Below are 16,314 nucleotides of genomic sequence, written 5' to 3' on the forward strand. Positions count from 1 at the left end.
GGTTGTTATTCTAGCTGCATGCCAGTAATTAAAAAAAAAAAAAAGAGCGAGAAAAGGGCTGTCACATGACAGGGCTGCAGGGTCACCAAGTGTGACCCTGAGCCAAAGTGTCTTTAAGAAGTGAGGGGCTAGGGCCTAATGTGGTAGCCTAGTGGCTAAATCCTCATCTTGCAACTGCAGGGAGTACATATGGGTGCAGGTTCATGTCCAGCTGCTCTATTTCCTATCCAGCTCCCTGCTTGTGGTCTGGGAAAGCAATAGAGGATGGTGCAAGACCTTGGGATCTTACACTCGCATAGGAGGCCTAGAAGAAGCTCCTGGCTTTGGATCAGATCAGCTCTGGCCTTGCCACTTGGGGAGTGAACCAGCAGAAGGAAGATCTTTCTCTGTCTTTCCATCTCTATAGATCTGCCTTTCAAATACATAAATAAATGAATAAAAAAAGGAAGTGAAAGAAACATTCACATAAGTTGAAAGTCTAGGAGATTTTGCTGATGATAGACCGTGAGTTCAAGTACACAGAGGTTTTAACACAAGAGGTTAAGACTTATGAATATATGAATATAATAACGGTCATTTTGTCCAGAGTTGATTGCATCTCTTCCAGATGTTCATGTGGGACAAGCTAAATACTACAAAACCTTCTCTTCCATTTTTTTGGTCCTAATGTATCAGATTTTGTTTCTTGACTTCTTTCTGTTTGAGATATCCCATTGCTACTGAGGACTTAGGGATTCCTTGTTTGATATTCTTTCCCATCTCTATATTCTGATATTTCATGACCTGACTTCCTAAAGACTGTAATTCTCCTAACCTTCCAGGTGGTATACATATCATTGTGCTCTTCCTAGGTTAATGATTTCATGCTTTATTCCTCTACTGATCTGTATGTTCACCAGCACAACATTGAGGGTTTTCCAGAATCCAGTAAACTTGTTTAATTTGGCCATAGTTTCCAGCACTTTGTAATATAAATGTTATGTATAAATTTTTAAAGATTTATTTATTTATACTTTTAATTGGAAAGGCAGATTACAGAGAGGAGATAGAAAGATGGTACATTCACTGGTTTACTCCCCAAGTGGCCACAATGGCTGGCTGAGCCAATCTAAAGCAGGAGCTTCTGCGTCTTTCGTGCTAGTGCAGGGTCCTAAGGCTTTGGGCCCTCTGCTACTGCTGTCTTCCCAGGCCATAAGCAGGAAGCTGGATGGGAAGTGGAGCAGTTTGGACATGAACCAGTGTCCATATGGGATCCTGGCACATGCAAGTAGACGATTTAGCCACTGAGCCATCACACCAGGCCCAAATCTTTTTTTTTTTTTTAAGATTTACTTATTTTTATTCTAAAGTCAGATATATAGAGAGGAGAAGAGGCAGAGAAGAAGATCTTCCGTCCAATGGGTTCACTCTCCAAGCAGCCACCACAGTTGAAGCTGACTCCAGGAGTCAGGAGCTATTCCGAGTTTCCCATGTGGCTGCAGGGTCCCAAAGCTTTGGGCTGTCCTTGACTGCATTCCTAGCCACAAGCAGGGAGCTGGATGGGAAGCAGGGTCGCTGGGATACGAACCGGCCAGGCCCAAACCTTATGTATACATTTTCTTATAATCTGTCCCTATGAATTATGACATAATTTATTTTTAAGATTTGTTTATAATAGGTTTTTCAGAGAAAGAATGAGAGACAGAGAGGTCTTCTATCTGCTGGTTCACTCCTCAGATGGCTGTAATGGCTCGAGGTGAGCTGATCTGCTCCAAGCTTGAGATCCTAGGCCATCCACTGCTGCTTTACCAAGCTGTAAGCAGAGAGCTAGACCAGAAGTGGAATAGCTGAGACATAAACTGGAACTCATGTGGGAGGCCAACACTGGCAAGGAGAGGTTTAGCTTGCTATTCCACTATGATCTTATATTTGCTTCTCTATCTCTTTTCACTTCAAAGAATGCTTTTCTTCCAACTAGTTTTTTATGTTTTGCCTATTTTTTCTGTATCCAATTTAGATCTACCTCCTATTTCTAAGCTCTATGTAGTATATCAATATCTAAGTATTTCTAAGCTCTACAGAGTATAGCAATGTTTTCAGAATGTACTAAATGTCTTTTAGTACATTTAACAATGTACTATACAATTATCTTTGTTTTTAATGTGCTTTTAGTCCAGTGAAATTATTGATAAGAGCATCATTCATGTCTAAATATTTTTTAAAATGTTGTATTTATTACTATTTAAAAGGCAGAGTTACAGAGAAGATAAGAAAGGTCTTTTATCTGTGGGTTGACGCCCCAAATGGCTGCAATAGCTGGAACTGAACCTATTAAAAGCCAGGCACCAGGAGTCTCTTCCAGGTCTCCCACATGGGTGCAGGTCCGCAAACACTTGGACCATCCTCCACTGCTTCCAAGATGCATTCTCAGAGAGCTCGAGTCAAACCAGTGCTCATAGGGGATGTCAGCACAAAAGGTGCTTTAGCTGCCATGGCTTGGCCCTGGCCTCCCTAATATTTATTTTAAACCATTGCTAAACACACAGACTCTAAATGTCCAGATTAGTGATCTAATGGATAAAATTGCCACCTGCAATGGTGGATTTCCATATGGCCATTTGTTTGAATTGCAACTGCTCTGCTTCTGCTTCCAATCCAGCTTCCTGCAACTGGCTTGGAAAAAATCAGTGGAGTATTTGGACTACTGCTACCCCTGTGGTAGATCTGAATGAAGCTGTTGGCCTCCAACTTTGGCTTGGGTCAGCTCAGCCATGGCTGTTGCAGCCATCTGGGGAGTGAACCAATGCATAGAGGATTTCTTTGTCTCCGTGTCTGTCTGTAACTTTGAAATTGATTTTTAAAAGAAAGTTGCTTTTTAAAAGGTGTTTTTGTGTTTGCTTGTTTTGCTTGTTTTCTTGTTTCTGAAAGGCAGTTACAGAGAGAGAGAAAGAAGGATTTTCCACCTGCCAGTTCACTCCCTAAATGACTACAATGGCCAGCGCTGAGCTGTTGAAGACAGGAACCAGGCAGGAACTTCTTCTGGGTCTCTCATATGGATGTAGAAGTCCAAGGGTTTGTGCCATCCTTGGATACTTTTCCAGGCCATATGCAGGGAGCTGAATCGGAAGTAGAGCAGCTGGTACTTGAACTGATGCTCATATTGGATGTCAGTGCAGCAGGTGGAAGCTTAACCTACCATGCATGGCACCAGCCCCAGAAAGATGCTTTTTTTTTTTCTCAAGATTTATTTATTTTTATTGGAATGTCAGATATACAGAGAAGAGGAGAGACAGTCAGTAAGATCTTCTGTCCAATGATTCACTCCTAAGCGGCCACAATGGCTGGAGCTGTGCCAATACAGAGCCTGAATCCTGGAGCCTCTTCTGGATCTCTCACATGGGTACAGGATCCTAAGGCCTTGGGCCATCCTTAATTGCTATCCCAGGCCACAAACAAGGAGCTAGATGGGAAGCAGTGCTGCTGGGATTAGAACCATCACCCATATGGGATCCCGGCACATGCAAGGTGAAGACTTTAGCCACTAAGTTATTGCACTGGGCCCAGAAAGCTACTTTTTTAATGGAAACAGTCTTACCATCTAATTACAAAGATTGATAACACAAGCAGAATATCACTTAACATTTTCTTTATTATTATTTTTCTTTTTGTGAATATGTATTTGTTTATTAGAATGACAGTTACAGAGAAAAATAGAGAGATATCTTCCAGTTGCTGGTTTGCTCCCCAACTGGCCAAAATGGTCAGAGCTGGGCTGGTCAGGAGCCAGGAATGAGAAGTTACTTTGGGTTTCCCATGTAGATACAGGGCTTCAAGCATTTCAGCCATCTTCCCCTACTTTCCTAGGCATGTTACCAGGGAGCTGGGTAGGAAGTGGAGTAACCAGTTTGTGAACCTGTGCCCAGAATGGAATGCTGGCCAGTGCAAATAGTGCCTTTACTTGCTTCATTGCAGCACTGGCCTGTGTATTATTTCAAAGTCAGAGTAATAGAGATTTTTTCCATTTGCTGGTTTACTCTTCAGATCTCCACAGCAGCCTGTGTTGCAGTGAGGAGGCAGGCTTCAGGATCCAGGTGCCCATTCTTCTCTTCCCCATAGGAGCAGCAGCCCATGCACTTGGGCCATCATCCACTGCCTTTGCAGTACTATCAGCAGGAAACAGGGCCAGAGGTGGAAGAACCAGGACTCCAGTTGTCACATGGATATGGATACCAGTGTTGCAAGCAGTGATTTATCTTGCTTTGCCACAGCACCAGCCCTCGTAGGAATTTTTTCTATCAGATTTGGGTTTCTAATAGAATACTTCATGGAGTCTTTTGTCTTTTTTGAATTAGAAAGTCATGCCCAACATTGTGGTAGTAGTAGTTAGGTATCCCATGTCAGTCTCCCAGGCACTTAGCTTTGATTTTAGCTCCCTGATAATGTGCTTGAGAAAGCAGAAAATGACCCGAGTATCTGGGTCCCTGCCACCCATATGGGAGACACAGATGGATTTTTGGGCTCCTGGCTTTGGCCTTCCCATCCCCTGCATTTGCAGCCATTTGGGAAGGAACCAGTGGATGGAAGAGCTCCTTCTCTTTTTCTTTGTCACTTTACCCTTTAAATATTTGTTTTAAAAGATTATATGAGCAGACCCGGCACAGTAGCCTGGTGGCTAAAGTCCTCGCCTTGCACATTCCAGGATCCCATATGGGTGGCAGTTCATGTCCTAGCGCCCCACTTCTTCTAGGACTCCCACATGGGTGCAAGGTCCCAAGCATTTGAACCATCCTGTACTATTTTCCCAGGCATATTAACAGGGAGTTAGATTGGAAATGGAGCAACCCAGTACTTGAACCAGTGGCCTTTTGGGATGCTGGCATTGCAAGGCCTATTAAACCACAGCACTGGTTCCATAACTCTTTTTTAAAAAGATTTCATTTTAAAAAGTATTTGCAAGGCAGAGTTACAGAGAGGACAGGAATGGAGGTGGAGTGGAGCAGGGAGAAGTAGAGACAGAAGTTATCTTCCAAATGGTATGTCGTTCTTCAGATGACTACAGTGGCTAGGGCTGGGCCCGCTAAAGAGCCAGAGCTGCTTGTGGATTTCCCATGTTGGTGATAGAGGCCCAGGCATTGGGTAATTTTGTTCTGCTTTCCCAGGCACATTAAAATCAATCTGAGTTGGAAGTAGAGCAGCTGGGACTTGGACTGGCCCTCATGTGAAATGCTGGCATTGCAGGTGGCACCTTACTCAGCTGTACTGAAACTGTGTTAATTGTTCTGATTTGGAAAGAACTTTTGTAGTGTAATTTTATAAAAAAGATAAGATACCACCATATAAGCAAGTAATTCAACGAATATATATTTACAGTTAATATTTGATTTAGAAGGCAATGTGTACATATTGAAAGTCTTGCTTATATTAAAATGCACTCTGTTTTTTAAGGTACCATATATTTGAAAAGGGTTTACCCATGTTACAAAGATGATCCCAAATAATCACTTTCATAAATACAAAACAATTTTGTTTACCTTCAGCATTAGAAACTGCAATTAGAAGTTGTAATATTCATTGTTGATGAGGTAATGGGAAAACATATTGTTACTAGTTATAAAATGTGAGTCAACGTTGGGAAATTCTGTATACAGTATTATAGAGGGTACTCAAATAGATTATATAATGGAAAATAAAAGGAATTTTACAGGCACTTTAAAGCATATTCATTGAAAAACCATGTTAAAAGATAGTATTGATTTGGGGTATAGTTGAAGGAATCCATTTTAAATGTCGCCTATTGTTGCAGTGTTTAGTAATTGTTCATTAAAATCTATTACTGTTGTAATTAGAAAAAGTAATACTTCAAAAAGCCATTTTACAATTTATTTTTTTTACAGGAGATTACATGCTTGATGCAAAGCCAAAAGAAATTTCAGAAATTCAACGTTTAAATTATGAACAGGTAATATATATAATTTTTGCTCATATTAAGATATATAATTTTGTGTAATGGATATATATACTGTGATCTTAATTACTGGTTGGGCAACTTTTCTGTAAGAGACCCGTAGGTATATTAGCTTTTTTTAGGCTATATATGGTCAGTGTCTATTTCATATTCTTTGTTTTCTTTTTTCAACTCTTTAAAGATATAAAAACCATCTCTAGTACAAAGCTGGATTTGGCAAATACGACACACTTTTCAGATCCTTGTTTTTCCTAAAGGTTCAGCTATTCTTATTGCAAAGGCAGATTACCAAGACAGGGAGAGACAAGACAAACATCTTCTGTCTGCTGCATCACTCCCCAAGTGACCGTAACAGAGCTGAGCTGAATTGATCCAAAACCAGGAGCTTCTTCTGAGTCTCCCATGTGTGTGCAGGCGCCCAAGGCTTTGTTTGGGCTGTCCTTGACTGCTTTCCAAGGCCACAAGCAGGGAGCTGGGTGGAAAGGTGAGGCACCGGAATACAAATCAGCGTCTATGGGATCCCTGAGCCGGCAATGTGAGGACCTAGCCACTAAGCCACTACACCAGGCCCAGATCCTTAATTTTTTTAATGAATATATATGCTAAGTAGCATGGCCTATAGACATCTTTATAAAATGATAGCCTAGTATTTTTCTTGAAAAAAAATTCATATTAAATTGCATTATCATTGTTTTATCCTTTCTCATTTTATTTATCTTTTATAATTAAGTTGTATTCAGAGGAAAATTGACAAAAGGATTTCCAGTATATGCCATTAGGACAAATTATTTCATTTTCTTGTATCAGTATGCCCACATTTTTTTGGCATGTTCTTTAGAGATCCTGTTTTGAATTATAGGAAAGGCTTTTAGGATCAAAAGTATTGGAGCTAGGGGGAAGTAAGCAAAACTTCATTTTCTTCCAATGTTCTTTACTGGCAAGAAGCAGTCAGGACATGAATGTGTACCATTAGGGAATGCCGGTGCTACAGTTGCTTAACTCCCTGTGTCATAGCACCAGGTAGCACTTGATCTGACTCTAAATGATTGAAAGTAATGTTTTGTTTTATGGTTATAACAAATGATATCTAACAACTGCTTGCATTTCTGATAACTTGGCAGGCAATAAACGCATACTGCTTTTAAAATAAGCACTAAAACTATAAGGTAAAATTATTTATATTCCCTTTAATTTTGAGTCTAGTGTATACCAAGCTAATGTAATGGAGCGTAAGCTGGTGTCAATGTAAGGTTTTATGTGTGTGATAGATGTATAATTTTACATGAACAGAACCTGTTTGAGGCTAAATTTTAGATTCAGTGCAGATCTATAATTTTGCTAAGATTAAAACTTCTTTACTAAAAGTTGTGATGTAGTATATACTTGTATTATTTCTAGTTTTACTTCATGTTATAATCTAACAGAAAAACGTGGGGGTTGTGTGTATATTCATAACCTAATTTAAAATGTGTATTTAAAACAAATTTTAAAATATATGTTAAAATAGTTAAAAATATATTTTATATAACAACTATTTATGTTAGCATCTTTGGGAAGATTTCTAAGAATTTTTTAAAAGATTCATTTATTTTCATTGGAAAGGCAGATTTACAGAGATAAGACAAAAAGAAAAGATCTTCCAAGCCTGGCACGATAGCATAAAGTCCTTGCTTTGAACATGCCAGGATTCCATATGGTCACTGGTTGCACACAAGTTACCAACACAGGTGGTCTAATTGTACAACGTGTGTGCCGAGGCCAGACCACATATCCACGGTTTCTGGTCCCTGAGATCAGAAATGCTGACCTGTTTGAGGATAACATGAGCTGAAAAGATGGGCAGCCTGCTGAGTCCAGAAGCTATCAGTGAACCTCCTCCAACATCGGGTGCTGCAGCTTAACCCAAGGAGGTCCCCTGCCCAGATCTGCCCGCAGCCCTGACTCTCATGTGCACCATTGGGTACTTGGGCTCGGCCTACAGAGACCTTCTATGCCCATCTACCTAGGCAGCCCCAAGCCCTGGTTCTCCGACATTCTGGCAGGTGCAGAGCCTGACTCAAGGAAACCTACAGCACTGATTCTCCATGTCCCACTGTCTATCCTGTCCCCAGTCCTGGCTTTCATCTGCACTGGCCTGTCCCAGGGAGCCCTATAGCTGCAGCTTTGGCCACATCAAAGCCCTCAGTGGTCCCCATGCCAGCTCAAGGGCCCAAGCAAACATGTGGTGACAGTCTGCTTGCCCTTCTCCACCTTGCCAATTTAATGTTGAAGAATATGGAACTGGCTGGCACACTGGTGCAGTTAACACAGAGTTAGCATGAACCAGCCCCAGAGTACCAGCCAGGTAATGACTGTTTTTCTCTTAGTTGTGTAACAGATTTACCATTCTAAAGTAAGTTCTTTATCACTTCCCCTCTGTACAACTTTATCTTGTTTAATTTTTTTTAACCAACAATATATATATATATAGTTTTTACATTTTTATCTCTTAGTAGAATATTGTGTGGGAACAAAGCATTTGTTTTATTCACTGTTGTACAAGGAGCTTCAAGAATTTGTGGAAAATGGAATTAAAAGATAAATGCATAGAGTTGGCATTTGGCTAAGCAGTTATGATGTATGTGTCCCATATCTAAATGCCTGAATTTGATTTTGTGCTCCAGCTGCCTGCTAATTCATACTCTGGCAGACAGCAGTAAAGTAATTGGGGTCCTGCCACCCATGTGGGAGACCTGGATTCAGGTCCTAGTACCCAGCTCCCTACTTTGGCCTTCCTAGTCATTGTAGGCATTTGGAGTATAAGCCATTTGGAGCTCTTTTTGTTTTTGTCTTTCTCTTTCTCCTTCCTCTTCTTCCTCCCTTTGTCTAAAAATAAATAAAAAAAATTTTAAAGGGCCAGAGTTGTGGCACAGGGGGTAATTCACTGCTTGCAACACCAGAATCTCATGAACACTGGTTCAAGTCCTAGCTGCTATACCTCTGACCTAGCTCCCTACTAATGCTCCTGGGAAGGTGAACATGGCCCATGTGTTTAAGTTTCTGCCACTCATGTGGGAGATCCAAGTGGAGTTCCTGCCTTCTGGACTTGGCCTGACCTGACTCCCGCCATTGTAGCTGTTTGGGAAATAAGCCAGAGAATGTAGGATCTCTTTGTGTCTCCCTCTTTCTGTAATTCTGCCTTTCAAATAAATAAATAAATCTTTAAAAAATCCCATATTCTTGAACTTTCTGAGGTTCCTTTATATTTTTGGAATGCATAGTAATGCCTGATATGTAATATTTATTTAATAATAGGTTAATACTTAATAATGAATCTGTTAGAGCCTTATTTATAAATTGGATAAAATAGAGTATTAGAAATCAGTGTGTTTGTACTTAAATGTCATTTTGTTTGTGTTTTGATTATCCTGACTTATACCTTTCCTCTTTGTATTTTCAGAATATGAGTGATGCTATGGCAATTTTGCACAAACTACAGACAGGCCTAGATGTAAATGTACGATTTACTGGTGTTCGAGTATTTGAATATACACCGGAGTGCATAGTATTTGATCTTCTTGATATTCCTTTGTACCATGGGTGGTTAGTAGATCCTCAGGTAAGTAGAAGAATTTAAATTATATAAATTCAAATGTAGAAAAAAATTATATTAATTTGTCAGATTAGTCTAAATTTATCTATTTTAAATTTATTTTTACTTGGAAGAGTCAGAGACGGAGGGAGAGACAGAGACAGAGAAAGAGAGACATCTACTAGTTCACTCCCCAAATGGCCACAATAACTGGAACTGGGCCAGTCTGAAATTGGGAGCCAGGGGTTTCTTCCAGGTCTCCCATGCAGATGCAGAGGCTCCAGGAGTTGGGCCATTTTCTGCTGCCCGCTCAGGCTATTAGCAAGGAGCTTGATCTCATTTGGAGCATCTGGGACTCAAACCAGTGTCAGCATAGGATGCCAGCACCACAAGAGGAGGATTAGCTTGTTATGCCATCGCACCAGACCCTTCATGTATGTACCTTGACATTTATATGTGTGTACTTTTATCCAGAATTATCCAAATTATTAGCTTAAGGGCACTGTTATCCAGACTGGCCAAGTTTGCCAAATACTTCTGACCCCAACTTGAGAGTCAGTTGAAATCCAGCAAAGACCATCCTCATTTCTTACACAAACTTCTAGGTCAGAGGTTTCCCAAAACTACCCTCAAATTTAGTTATTTGCTTCAAAGAGTCACAGAATCTACTGGAATCTAGTATTGTCACCATTATAGTTTATTACTCTGGAAAAAGTGTGGTTAAAATAGCTAAGGAAAGAGATGGCACGGGGTTACTGCTTAGGATGGTTCCCAGTGTGAGGTGTCTTTGTCCTTGGGACTTGTTGGAATTGATATGACAGTTAGGCCTGGAAGGTTGTCAGTCTTGAAAGCTCACCCAACCGTTAGTGTTCAGACTTTTTTTCTTTGTAGGTATGACTGGGTAATTGACTATTTGTCCATGTGGTTGAAATCAGTCTCTACGTTCCCCTCTCAAGAGGCTGGGCTCACCTTGTTACTGTGAACTATTGATGTGGTCCACAGGGCCCATTTTGAATTACCAAGTCCTAGTCCTAGGGAAATGCCAAGTGTTTAGAGGTTGTGTCCCAAGAGTTAGTACAAACACAAGACGTGTTTGTGGACAACCACATCATCATTTCTGTTTATTTTTTGAGAAGATATTTTGTATAACTCCACATTTATAAGGAGAGGTAGTAGTCAGGAGATTTTGTCAAGACCAGTGAATTACCAAAGCATGGAGTTAGGGCCAAGAGCTGTGGTCTTTAGTAGAAGAATGTAGTCACTGCCAAGTTGTGGCGCAACAGAGTCAGAGTGAAGAGGAAGTACTCAGAATTCACTCTCTGATTCTCTCCCATTGACAAAATCCATCTAAAAAGTAGAGAGGAACAGTCCCTTTTGCTGCAGAGGTCAGCGTCTTGAGTTCAGTAGAAAGTGGGTCTGAAAGGCAACACTTTCCTTTTCATGTGCCAATCTCATGTAGGCTAGAGTCTTCTCTGATCTATTGATCTGTCTTATGTCTACTATATTATTTTAATATTATTGTAGCTATTTACATGATTTTTGAAGTTATAAAGTAATAATAATTCCAAAATGTTGTTAGTTGTGAACTGTAAAAGAAATTAAACTAGCTAATGGTCCTCAAATTCATATTGTTTTATGATGTGTTGAAGATTTGTTTAAGATGTGTTCTTTGAAAGTCAGAGTTTCAGAGAGAGAGAAAAGGAGAACTCCTCCATCTGCTGGTTCACTTCCCAGATGGCTACAAAGACCAGGACTTGACCAGGCCAAAACAAGGACCCAGGCACTTTCTCCGAGTTTCCCACATGGGCAGCAGGGGCCGAAATATTTGGGCCATCTTCCATGGCTTTTCTAAGGCCACTAGCAGTCAGCTAGATTGACAGTGCAACAGCTGAAACCCAAACTGGCACCACATTGCGGATGGCAGGTTTACCCACTATACCACAATGCTGGTCCCCAAAACTCTCCCCACCCCCATTTTTGTATTCATTTTTATCAGAAAGTCAGATTTACAGAGAAAAGGAAAGACAGAAAAGATCTATCTGCTGGTTCACTCCCCCAAGTGGCCATGGTGGCCAAAGCTGAATTTCAGGCTCCCAATTTTAGACTGGCTCATGGTGGCTTTTATGTCTTCTAGATACCAATTCTTTGTCAGGAATAGGTTTTCAAATATTTTCTCCCACTCTATAGCTTTCCTTTTCAATTTGGTGCATATTTATTTGCTATGTATTCATTTGAAAGAGTGGCAAAGATATTTCCTATCTCCTAATCCACTCCTGAAATATGTCTGCCAACATACAGGCTGCTCTGGCCAAAGCCAGGAGAATTTAACTCCATCTGGGTCTCACACATGTGTGGCAGGCCCCAAGTACCTGAACTGTCTTTTGCTGTTTTCCCACGCATGTTAGTGGGGAGCTGGTTTGGAAGCAAAGTAGCTGCTATCATATTTACTTTTGCCAGTATAGGATGTTGGCATTGTATGTGATGGCTTAATTGGCTGTGCCACAATGCTGGTCCTTCTATCTTGGGTTTTATCATCTTAGGAAGATTTTTACAGATTAAAAAGGTTTTTAATTTTTTTTAGAGATTTATTTATTTTTATTGGAAAGTCAAATAAACAGAGAGGAGGAGAGACATACAGGAAGATCTTCTGTCTGATGGTTTACTCCCCAAGTGGCTGCAATGGCTGGAGCTGAGCCAATCCAAAGCCAGGAGCCAGGAGCTTCTTCCGGGTCTCCCAGCGGGTACAAGGTCCCAAGACTTTGGGCCGTCCTCGTCTGTTTTCCCAGGCCACAGGCAGGGAGTTGAATGGGAAGTGGGGCTGTCGAGATTAGAACTGGAACCCATATAGGATCCCAGTGCATTTAAGGCAAGGACTTTAGCTGCTAGGCCTCGGCGCTGGGCCCAAAAAGATTTTTAATTTTAATGAAACCCATTTTATCAGTTTTTTTCCTTTGTGCCTCATGAATATAGTATTTAAGTCTAAAAATTCTGCCTAAATCTGTGTTCTTTTTAAAAAAATCTTGTTTATGTTTTTGACCAACAAAATTATCTGATATGAGGATGGAAGAACTAAAGGGAGACACACAGAGAGACAGATACAGAGAGAGCTTCCATCCACTGGTTTACTCCCAAATGGCCAGAGTGCCCAGGTCCAGGCCAGGCCAGACCAAAGCTAAGAGATAGGATTCATCTGTGTCTCTACATAGGTACAGGGACCCAAGTCCTTTGGCTGTCTTCCACTGCTTTCCCAGGTGCTTTCGTAGGAGGCTGGATCAGAAGTGGAGCGAGTGGCCAGTTGAGCCAACCCGGTGCTTGCAAGTGGAGGATTAGCCTGTTGAGCCACCATCCCAGCCCTACACTGTGCAATATCGTTCTTATATCTGACATATTATTCTTCTACATCTTCATATTTCTGGTTCTTCATTGTTAGGTCAAATTGCGCTTTATTCTAGAGGCTCTGCCTAGCTGACTTACTGAAATTAATCGCTTTCCCTTTTCTCATGAGCTAGTTTGATTTTCTTTATGGAACTTATTATGTGGAATTATTATTTGTTCTTACCTTATTAATTGTAGATGACTGTACATTAACTAGAATGTATGTTTCTGGGGGTTTAAGGTATTTCATTTCAGGGGTTAAAACAGTGCCTGGAACATAGCAGGTATTCATAAACTAATAATTGGGAGGTATAGCATGGGTGCAGTTTACTTCAGAGAAGATAATCACAAAGACATGTCAGGGGTTTTCATCCTGTCAAAGGCAGCTGGTGTTACTGGTGTTATGGGCAGAGGAAGAAGGGCTTACTGAAGCAGCGGGCACCTGTGTCTGCCTCTCTGAGAATGTCACTGAAAAGTCTAAGGATGGCCAGCAGTTCATGCATCCAAGATGTACCATGTTGGATTCTTGTGGGTAGCAATTCCAATTAGTGTGTGTGTGTGTGTGTGTGTGTGTGTTTTCAAAGATTTCTTTTATTATTATTTTTATTGGAAAGGCGGATATACAGAGAGGAAGTGAGTGCAACAGCTGATGCTATGCCGATCTGAAGCCAGGAGCCTCTTCCTCCAGATCTCTCACACGGGTGCAGCTTTGGGCCGTCCTCAACTGCTTTCCTGGGCCACAGGCAGGGAGCTGGATGGGAAGCGGGGCTGCTGGGATTAGAACTGGCGCCCATATGGGATCCCGGGCGTGCAAGGCGAGGACCTTAACCACTGCGCCACCGCACCAGGCCGATGTGCAAATTCTAATGTTGCCGTCATGTTGTTCCTTTTGGGAGTTTGCCCTTGTTTCTTAAATTTCTTGTTTTATTTTTAGGAGTTTGTGGAAATCCTTGTTGTTGTTTTTCTCCTGTGAGGCCTTTGACTGTGGCTCAGTGGGGTGCCCAGAGGCATTTGCTTACTCTCAGCAGCTGGCAGTTCCTCCAGCCCTGGAGCTGCAGGAGTTATGGGCAGCAGCCCAAACGACTGCTATGGTTTTGTTTGTACTGCCCACTCTGTTCCAGAGCATCTCCTGTAGAATTTTTGCTGTAAACTTCCCTCCAATTCTTCTAGACGTCAGATTTTTTACTGATTTTTTTGTTGATGTTGTTCCCGGATCCAGAATATCGCGTTATGTTTAATCACCAAGTCATCTTCTTTTGGTCTGATCATTAATTTTCTGTCTTCCCTTATTTTTTCACAACCGTGACTATATAATCTTTTCATACACATGTGAAGTTTATAAAAATTGACCTGTTGCTGCAGCATAGAACAGATTTCTAAGAATTTAAAATATACAGAGGATGGAATATTCTCTGACCAGCATTCATTTAATCTAGTATTCACTAGGAAAACAGTATTTAGAAATTGTTTGGATCAAGAAAGTCCTAATAAAACTTAGAATAGATACACACATATTTTTAAAGTTTATTTATTTGAAGGGCAGAGAGACAGAAGTGAATGACTGGGAGAGAGAGAGAAATGCCATCTTTCTGCTGACTTATTGGCTAAATGGCTGCAGCAGCAAAGTCTGGGCTGAGATAAAGCAAAAAAAAACAAGAACTCCAAAACCAACAGCTCCATCTTTGATGACAAAGCCCTGAGTACTTGTATCATCTTCTGCTGCCTTCCCAAACACATTAGTAGCAAATTGAATTGGAAGCAGAACAACTGGAAGTCAAACTGACACTAGAGTTTGGGATGCTGTGTCATCCAAAGGGCAGCCTGGGCCCAGTACAGTGGTGTAGCAAGTTAATCCTCCACCTTCAGTGCCAAGGCATCCAGTACAGGCACCAGTTTGTCCCAACTGCTGCATTGCAGACCCAGTTGTTTGCTCTCAGCCTGGAAAAGCAGTGGAGGGTGGCTCAGGTTCTTGCAGCATTGATATCTCATGTGGGCACCAGTTTGAGTCCCAGCTGCTCTGCTTCCAGTCCAGCTCTTTGCATTCGGCCTGAGAAAGCAGCAGAGATTGGCCCAAGTCTTTGGGGCCTTGCATCTACATGGGAAACCTAGAAGAGGCTCCTGACTCCTGGCTTCAGATTGGCTCATCTCTGACCATCTGGGGAGTGAACCAACGGACAGAAGACCTCTCTCTGTCTCTCTTTTCTCTATAACTCTGTCTTTTCAAAATTAAATAAATCTCTAAATAAAATAAAAAGTCATAGTGTTCAGCATTGGCGATGTGCATCAAACTGATGAGCATTCGGCTGATGAGAATGCAAATTGACTCACTTTGAAAAAAATTTTCATCTAGTAAAGCTGAAGAGACACATGCCCTAAGACTCAGCAGATTGACAAGGCACATACCATGGGGAAATCTTTGATGTGAGGAGAGAAGATAAATATGAGAATGTTTGTAGCAGTAATTTTTTCCGTAGTCTCAAACTGAAAATAGCTCGGAATCATCAAAAGATAAATAACTACATTATGGTCTATCCAGTTATACTACAATGAAAAGTAACATTTGTTTGCCACATTTATTTGGTTAAGTATTTTCACTCTAGAATGCGACCTTTTTGAAAATGTTTTTGTTTGGGACAGAGAGATGGTGACAAGAGGGGGAGAGAGAGAGAGAGAGAGAGAGATTGGTTGATCGATCTTCCATGTGCTTCCCAGCTGGCTGCCATGGCGTAAGGCTGGGCCATCTTCTGCTTTGCTAGACACATAACCAGAGAGCTAGATCAGAAACACAGCACTCTGATGTGGGATGCCAGTGTTATCAACAGTGGCCTAGCCCACTTGTGACAACACTGATCCATAGACTATAAGCTTTATGAAAGCATATATACTTTTTGTTGTATTTGCAGCTTCTGTAATAGCATGTGCTACATAGTATATAATAAACACAAATAGGTGGGATGAAATATTAGAGATTCTGCCTGTGAACATTTGTAGTGTTACTACTTGTCTATAGAAACATACTGATTTTTGTATTTTTTGTATTATGGTTGTGCTATTGTGGATTCTTTGAAATTTCAGATTGGAAAGATTTGCTGAAGTTGGGTTACTGAGGTAAAGTACAGAAAACAACAAATTGTTGAGGATAATGAGTATCTGTAGTCTGGTTCCTCAAATGATTTCGTATTTTAAATACATCAGAAGTGGAATGCTGCATGAATAAGATGGCCTTGCAGTTAGGGTGCTGTTAGGGCAGTGGTGTCTCACATCAGAGTATCTGAGCTTGACGCCAGCCTCCTCCTCGTGCAGACTCTGAGAAGTGGTGACAGCCCAGGTGGATTCCTGTCGCTGACCTAGGAGACTAGGATTGAGTTCCCAGCTCCGGGCCTCAGCCACTCACACTTGTTGGCATTTAGGAATTCAAGTAGGG

At 41.1% G+C, this 16,314-nt stretch overlaps 1 protein-coding gene across 5 annotated transcripts in view; it reads left to right on the top strand.

Moving 5' to 3' along the window:
• Positions 1–16,314, top strand: part of MINDY2 (MINDY lysine 48 deubiquitinase 2) — a 92,917-nt gene that overhangs the window by 25,549 nt on the left and 51,054 nt on the right. For all 5 annotated transcript variants that reach the window (XM_040970261.1, XM_040970260.1, XM_040970257.1 and 2 more), the window contains exons 3-4: positions 5,874–5,938; positions 9,384–9,542. In XM_040970261.1, the coding sequence (XP_040826195.1) occupies positions 5,874–5,938; positions 9,384–9,542 (224 nt within the window). The remainder of the gene's footprint in view (positions 1–5,873; positions 5,939–9,383; positions 9,543–16,314) is intronic.

Source organism: Ochotona curzoniae, unplaced genomic scaffold (genome assembly GCF_017591425.1).
Source record: "Ochotona curzoniae isolate NIBS_2020 unplaced genomic scaffold, NIBS_Ocur_1.0 scaffold_4701, whole genome shotgun sequence".
Taxonomy (NCBI): domain Eukaryota; kingdom Metazoa; phylum Chordata; class Mammalia; order Lagomorpha; family Ochotonidae; genus Ochotona; species Ochotona curzoniae.